At 60.8% G+C, this 11,755-nt stretch overlaps 1 protein-coding gene across 3 annotated transcripts; it reads right to left on the bottom strand.

The window, feature by feature from the left end:
- Nucleotides 1-1,153: 1,153 nt before the first annotated feature.
- Nucleotides 1,154-11,325, bottom strand: SLC37A2 (solute carrier family 37 member 2). Of its 3 annotated transcripts, XM_059829670.1 has the most exons (18): nt 11,267-11,325; nt 7,556-7,637; nt 7,378-7,465; nt 6,937-7,015; nt 6,590-6,725; nt 6,073-6,149; nt 5,812-5,978; nt 5,349-5,386; nt 4,926-5,093; nt 4,665-4,755; nt 4,524-4,586; nt 3,960-4,045; nt 3,041-3,089; nt 2,675-2,748; nt 2,108-2,186; nt 1,886-1,983; nt 1,501-1,565; nt 1,154-1,222 (listed from the first exon to the last, which is right to left on the bottom strand). In XM_059829670.1, the coding sequence occupies exons 1-18, from the start codon at nt 11,323-11,325 to the stop codon at nt 1,180-1,182; spliced, it is 1,542 nt and encodes a 513-aa protein (XP_059685653.1). In that variant the 3' UTR covers nt 1,154-1,179. The 3 variants fall into 3 exon arrangements, with proteins under 3 accessions (XP_059685653.1, XP_059685651.1, XP_059685652.1); XM_059829668.1 differs by lacking the exon at nt 1,154-1,222 and having other exon boundaries at nt 1,350-1,565; nt 4,926-5,108; XM_059829669.1 differs by lacking the exon at nt 1,154-1,222 and having other exon boundaries at nt 1,350-1,565.
- Between the last annotated feature and the right edge of the window lie 430 nt (nt 11,326-11,755).

The following is an 11,755-nucleotide window of genomic DNA, read 5'->3' as shown; positions in this document are numbered from 1 at the left end:
TGAGGCCGTGCCTCGGCTCTGCCGAGAGGAACACACTCCCGGCATGCCCCAGCCTCTCTCCTTCCTCCGGGCCTCTTGGCTCGGGGCAGCTCGCGAGGGGGGGCACGTCAAAACTCCTTAAACCTGCAGGGAGAGAAGCGAGCGGCTGAGCGTGGTGGGCGCCATTCGGCAGGTGTTGGGATCAATGATGGGTGCCATGGTGCTGCTGGAGGGATGGAAAGGGAAAATGGCTCTGCCGGGAAACCCCAGCCTCATCTGCACCACAAGCCTGGAGGAGAAGCAGGCGCAAGGATGAGATCCGGACACCGTTTTGTCTCCAGCCAAAGCTGAAATGTCCCCAAAAACTCTTCCCAGCATTTGCACCTCCTCTCCACAAGCTGCTCCGGAGACACCACGTTCCCCAAAGCCCTCTAAGGCATTGCAGTATTTCCACACACCGAGCCAGCTGCTTCCCCCAGCACAGAACAGCCGGATTTTGGTGCAAATGGGGACGGTGCCGACCCAGCCAGGACCGTCCTAGCCCCAGCCAGCCCCGGCACAGGAGAACGGAGCCTGACAGCCCTCCACCAGCAGCCGAAGGAGGAGATTTGGGCCGCACTTACCGCAGCGCGAGGCCCAGACTATTGGTCTTTCACCTGCAAACACAAGACATAAAGGACCAAATGTTTTCGCGGGGGAGTCCGGGGTCTGGTACCCCCACCGCTGGACTGGCTGCAGCCCCTTCCCCCCCAGTGCTCGCGGGGCGGCTTTGGTGGCAATCGGAGATGGGCCAGTGCTGATTTGGAGATTATTTACACCCTCGCTGCAGTGATATGGCCCCGGATTTGATTAGCAAGCCCGGACTCTGTGTAATCAAGCTCATTAGCGCAGGTGGGCAAGTCAGCCTATAAATTCGTCCGTTTCAAGTGCATTAATCAATGCCAATCAACCGGGCATCTGAGCTAACATCTTGTAAGTCAGCCGGAGACAAGGACGCGCTGCCCACCCGCCCGTCCGCACTCTCTTCCCTGGCCATCGCAATTTGATCCTTTGATTCCCAAATCTTGATCTTGGCCCTTAAATTATCAGGGGAGTGGCTGTTTCTAGGCTGAGCCTGCCAGGTGAAACTCGAAATCAGGGCAAATCAGGCTTGCGTTTGCATTTAATCCTCAGGGCTCAAGCGGAGATACTCACACCGAGCTACTTCCCATCCAGCACTGACTCTGTTAGCTGCACGCTAGAGCTACAAAGACACAAGGACGGCACGCTTAGCACCGAGAGAGTTTCGCGAGGTGCGGATGGCTAAAATCCCCCGGGTGCTGCCCTGGCTCGAGGTCGACATGTTTCTTTGCGCCCGCAGGAGTGAGACGTCAGGCAGACGGCCTCGTGAAGCCCGCCGTGATGCCCACGCGGAGATGCAGCAGTGACAGCAAGGGATAACAAACGTCTTTCTGGAGCAGCACCAATGCCGTGTTTTGGCATTGTGGGACCGGAGGCCGCCCCAGGGCGGTACGTACGTACCCTCTCTTTCTCGCTATGCAGCCGCACCACCCACGGACCTCTTTGACCACCACGCGAGCGAGGAGCTGCAAGAGGAAAGGTGGAGGATCACTGCTGGGCCGACAGCTCTGCAGCCACCAGCCTCGGCGTGAGCATTTCCATTGCCAGGAGATAAATTTTAAGGCTCTTCCTAGGGAAGATCACGTGAACTAAAACCATGTGTGGAGGAGGTCGTTGTGAAAAGCCAAGTGGATGCAGGGAAAGGTTTGGAGTCGATAGGGGGCTTTGCAATTCGGCCGGCTGTCTCCCGAGGACCGTCCCTGCCCTCCGCCGGCAAGCGGGTGGCTAAAATGGAGCCACTGAATATCCAGGGTAGCAAAATGACTGTTGCTGGGGAGGGACCTACCAGGCAAGCCGAGATGTCGGCTGCTATCAACATGTAGAAGACGTTATTCCAACCCGTGGGGGAGATGAGCCCTGCGAGCAGCGGCCCTAGCGCGGCACCTGCAAGGGGGCATGAGGCACGTTAGGAGATGCCCTGTGCATCGAGGAGAGCGGACCAGGACCCCCCCCCCAGCATCGCAGCACCAGGGGAAATCGGTGCTCAGCATCCCATGGATGTACGAACCTATGGATCCTGTGCCGTCGATGATGGCCGTGACGGTAGAAAGAGCTTTGGCGTTTCCTTTGAGAGACTCGTGGGTTCCCTGTAGGGACAGAGGAGCAAAACGTAAGGAGGAAAAGTGGCTTCAGGGTGTGCAGCTTGCAAGGCCTGGCGTGAGGCCGCTCACACCCCGGGCAGCAATTTCCATGCATCAGACCCAGCCATGGATGGAAAGACCGAACTCGGACGCTGCCTGCAGCCAAGCCACAGCAAAACCAGGATCACCAACAGCAGGCAGCAATCCCAGCAAGTTTTTCCACCAGGATTGTGGTTAGAGGGAGACACGACAGATCAAAAGCAGAGTCGTGCAGCCAAGGTGAAAAAGCAATAGAAAAAAAAAGCCGTGTTTAAGGGAGGGTGCCAACCACTGCACGAGGTGCCACAGCCCTGCCCTTCTCCGCTGGGCTTCAGAGGCGTTCGAAAACAAAGCTAAAATGTAAAAATCCCAGCAAGCATCCCTCCAGGAAAGAGGGAGCAACCTTTGGGTGTGCAAGGGCAGCTGGGGCGAGGGGTCCGAGGTGCACCTCTTACCAAGTCTGCTGAAACTGCTGTCGTGATGAGAGCATAGGGCCCGTTAACCAGAGCGCCGCAGATGATCAGCATTGCTGCGAGGAACGAGATGGCCGTGGAGGTACCCGAGAAGAGATTAAATCTTGAAGTGCAGGGAGCAGCAGGACGTCCGATCCATCATCCCCGGCCCGTGTGCGGACTTTGCTGTCCAGCGCATCCGCCGCCTGCTCCTCTCCGTTTTCCCCAGGAGATCCCACCCAGCACCACCCTCCCCCAAATCCCGGACCGGGAGCCCGGCTTGAGAGGAGAAATAAAGGCAGGTGTGTCCACAGCATCTCCCATCGTCCCTTCAGTTGTGGGAGCCAGCTGCGCCAAGGAGCTCCTTACCTATTGATGTGCCGATGCCATTCTGGCCGACGTGGTTATACAGGAACAGCTGGAAAAGACATGAGATGAACCAGTTACGGCTATTTCAGCTGTTTGCCCAAGTGTTTTCCTTGCGGCAGCACCCTGGGGACTGGACAGAGAAGGTGGGGACCTGAATTATCACTGGCGCCAAGCTTCGCAGACCCCCCCCTCTATGCAGTGTTTGAAGAGGAGAGCACCAGCCGGGACGGGGAGCCGAGCGCGCCCTTGGCTCCACATCCTGCTGTCTGCCTGCCAGATGAAATACCTGGCAGCTGGCAAACAGAGGTGCTGCCGCGATTTATGGCCCGGCAAGGCTCGCACGCCTCCCCGCCGGCTGAAGCCAGACGGTAATTTGCCCCGCCGGCGCTATCGGGGGACGCGGACGTGACGCGGCCTCTATGCTTTTCAGTGCGCGCCAGCTTCTTTGGAGGGGAGAGGCTCGCGACCCCGAGCCAGCCAGGCTTGGATTACAGCTAATTAGCCACGGTTTTGTGGCAGCAAAGCCAAACGAGCTCTGTGCAGGTGCTCGGGAAGGACGCTCTGGCCAAGCATCGGTGGAGCGTGAGGCCGTCGGCATGGGGGCTTTCGGGATGCAAAGCAGAGACGAAAGCTGGACCAGCTCAGTGGGACCCCCAAGGCTTTAAGATGGAGCAGGGTTATGGCAGGATGGAGGGAAAAAAAAAACCCTAAAGGATGCTACAATCCCCTCCCAGCCCCCAGATCTGCACGTCTACCCCGCAAACATCTGGGCACGTGGATCGATCCCAGCTCTTGTCTCAGCCAAGCACATGACCAGCTCATCCCGGGCACTTGGGAAGAGGAAGGCAGCCGTGACTCAAAGGAGCCAGAGCAGAGGAAACCCTCATGACCAGGTTTTTTTCCCCGCGTGACAACACACCATGGGAGCAGCCACAACCAGCATCACGCAGCACGTGGTGGCTCTGCCGCCGGTGTAGTCAGAGATGAGGCCGGCGAAGATCCCCCCTGCAAGAAGGAGTCGCAGGTGTCAGTCATGCCGCCCCAGCAGAAAAGCTTCACCCTGGCTTAACCCAAAATCCAACGGCATGCTGCACTGTGATGCTTTCATCCCCCACCTTTCCAGCGAGATGCCCCCAAGGTTTCATATACTAATATCAGAGTGAAGAGGTTTGATTTATCCACACTGCTTTCTCCCTGCACATAGTTTTCCTACACCTGCACGCGGGTCTGGTCCCCTCCACACTTACAAAATGTATTATTTATCTAAGAAAAAGAAGAGCCTGAGCAAGCGAGACCCAAGGAAAGTTGTTGCGTTGGTCACCTGTCCGGCAAAATAAAAGCAAGGTGTGTTTGCTGCCTACTGAGGGCTAGGAATGCTGAATAAACCTCACTGCAGTGCTCCGTGGAAGGGACTTTCCATCAAAGCCAGGATTGTCCCCAAATCATCCCCCATCCACCCCCTCCGACCAGGTATGTCACGAACCTAAAATGCCCCCGACGTCAAAGAGGGTTGACAGGTCCCCAGCTTCCTTGGCACCAAAATGAGCTGCGAGGGAGAGGAGAGGGGTGAAGAGATGCTCCCCTTGCCGGGCTCGCTCCCACCTCGCTGTCCCCAAAAACTCACCAACGTTCACGATGTAGAGGGGCAGCCAGTAGAGGAAGGTGTAGCTCACCAGCTTGGCAAACAGCAGGCAAAGGGAGAACTCCACCACGCCCTGGGAGGAGAGGAGAAGACATCAGAGGAGCCTCCTTCCCCCAGGCCTCCTCCAGATGGTGGTTTTTCCCCGTTTTCTGCCCGGTGGGCACCCCATTGCTGGGGTGAACTGCTGCAACTTTGCTCTTTCCTCCAGCCCCGTCATGATGCAAGGGGCATCCTGCGACTCACAGGTATCCGGAGCGCTCCGAGGAAGCTGATGGCTTCGGGTTCCTCGGCTGGCTCTTTGGGGCTGTCAGAGCGATCTGCGCTGCTCTGGCCTGAGACGCTCAGCGGCCCCTCGTTGGAGGTAACCGCTTCAGGATCCTTCTCGTTGGAGGTCACCCCTCCGGCGTCGTCCTCGTCGGAGGCCATCTAAAAGACAAGCCAAAGGCAGGAGATGTGGCTCTCGTTGCTGGGAGGGGCTGAAACTTCAGATTTGCTGCCAGGACGTGACCTGGAGAATGTTCTCACTGCAATAGCAACGAGCATCCTCTGTGATAACTGAACATCGCTCTAATTTCTGACGTTATGACCTGATGCTCAGGTTGTTTTGCTGTAAACTGAGTGACCACCCAGCCCAGGACAAGCCCACTGGAAATCGATTCAACTCACGTGATGTAGAGGCGGACTGCAGCCGACATCCTCGGGATCTGCAGGGAGAAATGAGAACCCATAAGAGCCTGGACCAGCCCGGTTCTGCCTGCTCTCCCTCCAGCATCTCACGCCACAGGGGAGAGATGTGGGGCTGGGAACCCCCCAGGGCTGGGCTGCATCTCCAGGTACCCACTTCCCGGCAGCGAAAAGCCCCAGTAAAATCCCAAAGGGCTTCCCAAAGGTTTCCTAGAAAGACAGGCTGAGAGGAGCAAGCGGCACAGGGGCTGAGCCTGCCTGGATGATCCCAAAGGATGCTGAGCACCCCCGTGGTGGTCGGGTCCACATCCCTGCTTGCCACAAGATGGAAATAAGTATTTGGGATTGCCAAAAACGCTTGGAGGTGGGTAAGGACTAAAATTGCGGCCCCACTGATCTCAGCATTACGCCAGGCGGCTGCTGCAGCCCGGATCACGCCACTCACATTCCACGAGGAAGAAGAAGCAGATGATGCCCATGGCGGCGATGATGATGCCAGGCACGATGAAGGACAGACCCCAGGCGGAGGAAACCCAGACACCGGCGATGAGCGACCCTAAGATGTTGCCGACGGAGGTGTGCGAGTTCCAGATGCCCATGATCAAACCTCTCCTGGCAGGGACAGAGCCGGGGTTGGTATCGCCGGGGCGGCTGCTGGGGCCACCAGGGATGAAGACGAGGGGGGACACGCCAGAGAAACACTCACTTTCCTTTCCCAAACCAGTTGCCAACACATGCCACGACGGAGGGCCAGCCAGTCGTCTGCACCAGCCCGTTGCAGACCTGGCAAGAGATAGGCAGCATCACACAGCGTCACGGCACCCACTGAGTGCTGACTTGATCCATGGAGTGCAGCCCCTGCGCCGTTTCGGGTAGCCGGGCTCAAAAGTAGCCACCCCCATCCCAAAGCTGTCGAGAAAACATGTGGTTTGGTTTCTTTTTTTTCCACTGGGGCAATCCCAGAGCCATCTTCATCGTTCCCGTGGCTAAATTGGGAGCGGCTGGTGTTGCCAAACCGGCCACCCGCCCTGCTTGGCAAGACGGGCGCGGCTGGTGGTTTCGGCGCCCACGCCACGTGCAACTGGGTTTTGCGGGGAGTGGAAATACCCCGAATTCTCCTGCTCGGAAACTGGGCCACCCCAATCCATGATAGCCACCGAAAGACCAGGATGAGGCCGCGGTGGTGAAATCCAGAGCCTGGGCATCCTCCAGCGCGGACGCACCTGCACGATGATGAAGTACCAGAGGGCGTGGATGTTCCAGAAGTAGCCGAAGCCGAAGAGAGCGGTGAAGAGCCCGCTCAGCACCATCCCCGCCGACAGATAGTAGCGCAGTGGGAGGCGCTCCCCGAAAATGCCGCTGCGGAGAGAGAGAAGAGCACGGACAGGAGGTGTCACGGGTGATGCCGCCCACGGGTGTTATTGCACGGAGCCAGTGCCCAAATCCCAAGTGGATCCCAGTGCCTGGCTGCTTTCCCGTTAGCACAACCCCAGCCCGATGGGAACCAGTTTTCTGGCGCACTGGTGCAAACTGGTCTGCAGAGGAAAAGGGGTGCAAAGGACCTGGGTACCTGATAAACATCCCGATGGCGTAGGCCACCAGGAAGGCGTTATCCAGCGCCCCAAAAAGCTCCTTGTAGTTGTCCCCATCTGGTAAAGAAATAATAGGGCCACGTCAGCCTGGCCCCCATCTCGTTTTCCCTCCCCATGGCTGCTGGCTCGCCCTTGTCCCCTGTCCCCAAAACCCTCCTCCCGGGGGGTGGGGGTGATCAGAGCGTGGCCGGGTGCCATTGGCGTTGGGACCTGGTCCCAATTTCACCATCCACTGCTGCCCTTTGGCCCGGGGGCACAGGGCAGACGCACGCTGCTTAATTACCTCCGGGTGCCTAATGAGCAGCCGGCCCTCTGCCAAAACCTCCAGCCACGACCGAGCTTAGGGCATGGCGGGGGGAGCCCGTCTTGGCTGCCGTGAGGGTAGTTTTTAGGGTGACTGGGGGGAGGCTCAGCCTTACCGAAGGGTGCCCAGCTGCACCACGTGCTGCTGTTGGAGTCGTTGCGGGGGTTTGGGCCCAAGGCCGAGCAATTGGGGTGCAGCTGGCTCTGCGGGGAGAGAGAGAAGGGGCGAAATCAGGGTGCTGGAGGGACCCCCGTGTCCCCTCTCCCCGCGGCTGGGGTGAGGTTGGAGCTAACCTTGACGATGCTGATGGGTTTTCGGGAGAGGTGGTAGCTGGTGTAGCAGAGGAAGGTCAGCACCAGCGTCAGTCCCCGATACCTGCGGGATAAAGGGAGCGGAAGGGATCAGGGTTGGTGGGACAGGGCTGGGGACAGGGCTGGGTGGCCTGTCACCGTCCCAGCCGGCCAAGCCCAGCCCGGCGGGCATGTCTCGGACATCTCCAGTCTTGGCGTTAGCTGTGCTCTTCTTTTCCCCCCCTCCCCAAAATTCATGCTTTTTTGGAGAAATACACGGGGTAAGGGGGATAAGAGCCACCACCACTGAATCCGCTCGGGATGCGGATGCAAATTTAGGATGCGTACACACAGCTCTGCCGCTATTTAACCCGCAGGGTCTTAGAAACACGTGGGAAAGGGGAAAAAAAACCGGGGTCGTTTCTGCTCGTTTCCCTGGCAAAATACCCCTTGACACCAAGGGGACTCTTCTGCCGGATCAGTGAGCTAAACCGGCTCAGGCGAGGCGGTAGGGAGGTGACCAGCCCCCCCCTAAAATAGCAAAGGATGCAGCTGAGTTTTCGAGGGGGAGCGGTAATCGGTGTTTCCCCCTCCCGAGCCACCATCCCGGCAAACCGCGGGGTGAGCAAGCGCCTTCCTGGCGTCACGGGTGGAAACGGGGCACGAGACTGCGGCTGATTCATCATCACTCCTGGGGTTAAGTAAAGAGGAGCTGGAAAAAAAAAAAAGGGGGGGGGGGAATGCCCTGAGCAATACCCGCTCCCGTTCCTCCACCGAAGAGCGACTTTATCCCTTTTGCTCAATTTAAATGCAGGAAAATAGGGGAAAAAATGGGGTCTGCGCTCGGGGATGGGGATGCTGCTCCCAGTAAAGCTGATGGATAAAGCCTGGAGAATCCCAAAGGGGACCTGGCACCCTCTGGAGCGGGGTGAGCACCTCCAAGGGGCCTCATCCTGTGTTTGGGGGGGTGGTTTGCAGAGCGTTTTTATGGCAGCACAGGGGATGAGAGCGGTTGGGGCGGCTGCAGCGCCGAGACGTGTCACGGGGTTGCTCCAAGTTTAGACGAAAAAAAAGAATAAAAAGGCTTTTTTTTTTTTTTGGCAGTTTTAGCCTGTCCCACGCCTCTTCGCAGTTTCACTTCTTCATGAAATTGCAGCAATTACAGGCACCCCGCAAAATCCAGGGCAGCGCTCCGCTCCGGGGTGCCGGCTGCGAGACTGCACCGCAGCTGAAAAATTCCTGCTTTTCACCCCCAAAAAAAATAAATACCACATCTGCCCCCCTCTAAAAAAAAATCACTGCTGATGGCTGCAGGGCTGATCGAGGGGGGCGGTGAGGAAGGGGAAGAGGAACTTCATGTGCGGTACCCGACTCGGCTGGATGCTGGGCAGTTTGGGGGTGTGGTGGATTATTTTTTTTTGTCCCATGTGTTCTGGCAGGGAAAATTGCAGCTGATGGCAAAGCACCCGGGTTGTTTGGCAACAGGCCTCCAAAAAAAGAAATATATGAAATAAAATTAAACCGGCAGCAGGCTGGTCACCTCGCCAAAAGCGAGGGAACTGGCGGGATCTCTGTGCTGACCACGTCCCACCAAATTTTGACGGTGAGGGCCTGGCACATGCGGGAGGGACAGCTTGAGGCTCACCGGGCGCTGCTGCCCATCTTGGGGTCCCCCCCACATCCCTGGGGCCTGAGCAGGGCTCGGGGCCCTCCGTCCCTGGGACGGGGATGGTTCCCGGGTCATGCCGAAACCCCCGGGCTCAGTGCTGGTGCTGCGCTGGGTCCCGTCTCACCGGTGACCAAGGAGCGATGCTGGTCCCTGGGCAAGTGCCCCCCGGTCCAGGGTTGGTCCCCATCCTGGTACCAGTCCCCGGGAGACTGACCCCCAGTCCAGGGACAGTCCCCAGGAGAGTGACCCCCTGTCCAGGGTCGGTTCCCATCCCAGTCCCGGTCCTTGGGCAAGTGAACCCCGTCCAGGGTCGATCCCCATCCCAGTGACCCCCGGTCCAGGGTCAGTCCCCATCCCAGTCCTGGTCTGCAGGCGAGTGACCCCCTGTCCATGGTCGGTCCCCATCCCGGTCCCGGTCCCTGGGACAGTGACCCCCAGTCCAGAGTCAGTCCCCAGGAGAGTGACCCCCAATCCAGGGTCGGTCCCCATCCCAGTGACCCCCGGTCCAGGGTTGGTCCCCATCCCAGTGACCCCCGGTCCGGAGTCGGTCCCCATCCCAGTCCCGGTCCCTGGGAGCATGACCCCCAGTCCAGGGTCGGTCCCGGTCCCCGAGACAGTGACCCCCATCCCAGTCCCCGGGAGAGTGACCCCCAATCCAGGGTTGGTCCCGGTCCCGGTCCTCGGGCAAGTGACCCCCCCGTCCAGGGTTGGTCCCCAGGCGAGTGACCCCTGGTCCATGGTCGGTCCCCATCCCAGTCCCGGTCCTCGGGAGAGTGACCCCCAGTCCAGGGTCGGTCCCCATCCCAGTCCCGGTCCTCGGGAGAGTGACCCCCAGTCCAGGGTCGGTCCCCATCCCGGTCCCAGTCCCCGGGAGAGTGACCCCCAGTCCAGGGTCGGTCCCCATCCCAGTCCCGGTCCTCGGGCAAGTGAACCCCGTCCAGGGTCGATCCCCCTCCCAGTGACCCCCGGTCCATGGTCGGTCCCCATCCCGGTCCTGGTCCCTGGGAGCATGACCCCCGGTCCAGGGTCGGTCCCGGTCCCCAAGACAGTGATCCCCATCCCAGTCCCGGTCCCCGGGAGAGTGACCCCCCAATCCAGGGTTGGTCCCGGTCCCGATCCTCGGCCAAGTGACCCCCGGTCCAGGGTCGGTCCCCATCCCAGTCCCGGTCCTCGGGAGAGTGACCCCCAGTCCAGGGTCGGTCCCCATCCCAGTCCCGGTCCTCGGGCAAGTGAACCTCGTCCAGTGTCGATCCCCATCCCAGTGACCCCCGGTCCATGGTCGGTCCCCATCCCGGTCCCGGTCCCTGGGAGCATGACCCCCGGTCCAGGGTCGGTCCCGGTCCCCAAGACAGTGATCCCCATCCCGGTCCCGGTCCCCGGGAGAGTGACCCCCCAATCCAGGGTTGGTCCCGGTCCCGATCCTCGGCCAAGTGACCCCCGGTCCAGGGTCGGTCCCCATCCCAGTCCCGGTCCCCGGGAGAGTGACCCCCAGTCCAGGGTCGGTCCCCATCCCAGTCCCGGTCCTCGGGCAAGTGAACCCCGTCCAGTGTCGATCCCCATCCCAGTGACCCCCGGTCCATGGTCGGTCCCCATCCCGGTCCCGGTCCCTGGGAGCATGACCCCCGGTCCAGGGTCGGTCCCGGTCCCCAAGACAGTGATCCCCATCCCGGTCCCGGTCCCCGGGAGAGTGACTCCCGGTCCAGGGTCGGTCCCCATCCCGGTCCCGGTCCCCGGGAGAGTGACCCCCGGTCCAGGGTCGGTCCCCATCCCAGTCCCGGTCCCCGAGAGAGTGACCCCCGGTCCAGGGTCGGTCCCCATCCCGGTCCCAGTCCCCGGGAGAGTGACCCCCAATCCAGGGTCGATCCCAATCCCGGTCCTCTGCCAAGTGACCCCCCCTCCAGGGCCGGTCCCCATCCCAGCGACCCCCGGTCCGGGGTCGGTCCCCATCCCGGTGCGGGTCCCTACTCCAGCGCCGGTCACCCCCCCCTCCCCGCCCCCCCAGCCCGGCTGCCCCGGTCCCCGCTCGCCCCCCGGTCCCGGCTCACCGGCTGTCCCGGGGGAGGGCGCGGAGCAGACGGACGCCGGGAGCGAGCGCTGCCCTCATGGCGGGCGGCGGCGGAGCTCCGGGCCCCCCCCCCCCCCCGCCACCCCGCCGCTCCTTTTCACCGCCCCGCGGGGCCGCCGCTCCCCGCCCCGGTCCGGCCCCGGTCCCGCCCCGGCCCCGTCTCCTTCCCCGGGTGCGGCCCCGCGGAGCCCCTCGCCCGTCCTCGCCTCCAGCCCCGAGGTGCGAAACCGGAGCTTCCCCCCCCCGTCGCTCCCCGGCTCCGGTTAAAACAACAAAAAAAATCCACTTAAAAGCCGATTGAAGGGGGGAAAAGCAGAGCGGGGCGGGGGGGGGGGGACGGACAGACCCGGGGGGACCCACCTGCCCCCGTCCTCTCCCCGGGATTTTTCCCCAGATGCTGCTTTTCCAGCTGAAAAATGCTGGGTTTAACTTTTCAACTCGCTTTTCCATCACCACCACCCCCCGCCCC

Source organism: Gavia stellata, chromosome 26 (genome assembly GCF_030936135.1).
Source record: "Gavia stellata isolate bGavSte3 chromosome 26, bGavSte3.hap2, whole genome shotgun sequence".
In the NCBI taxonomy this organism is placed as follows: Eukaryota; Metazoa; Chordata; class Aves; order Gaviiformes; family Gaviidae; genus Gavia; species Gavia stellata.
Note: the sequence above shows the minus strand (reverse complement) of the source record. Positions and strands in the feature narration are given on the sequence as shown.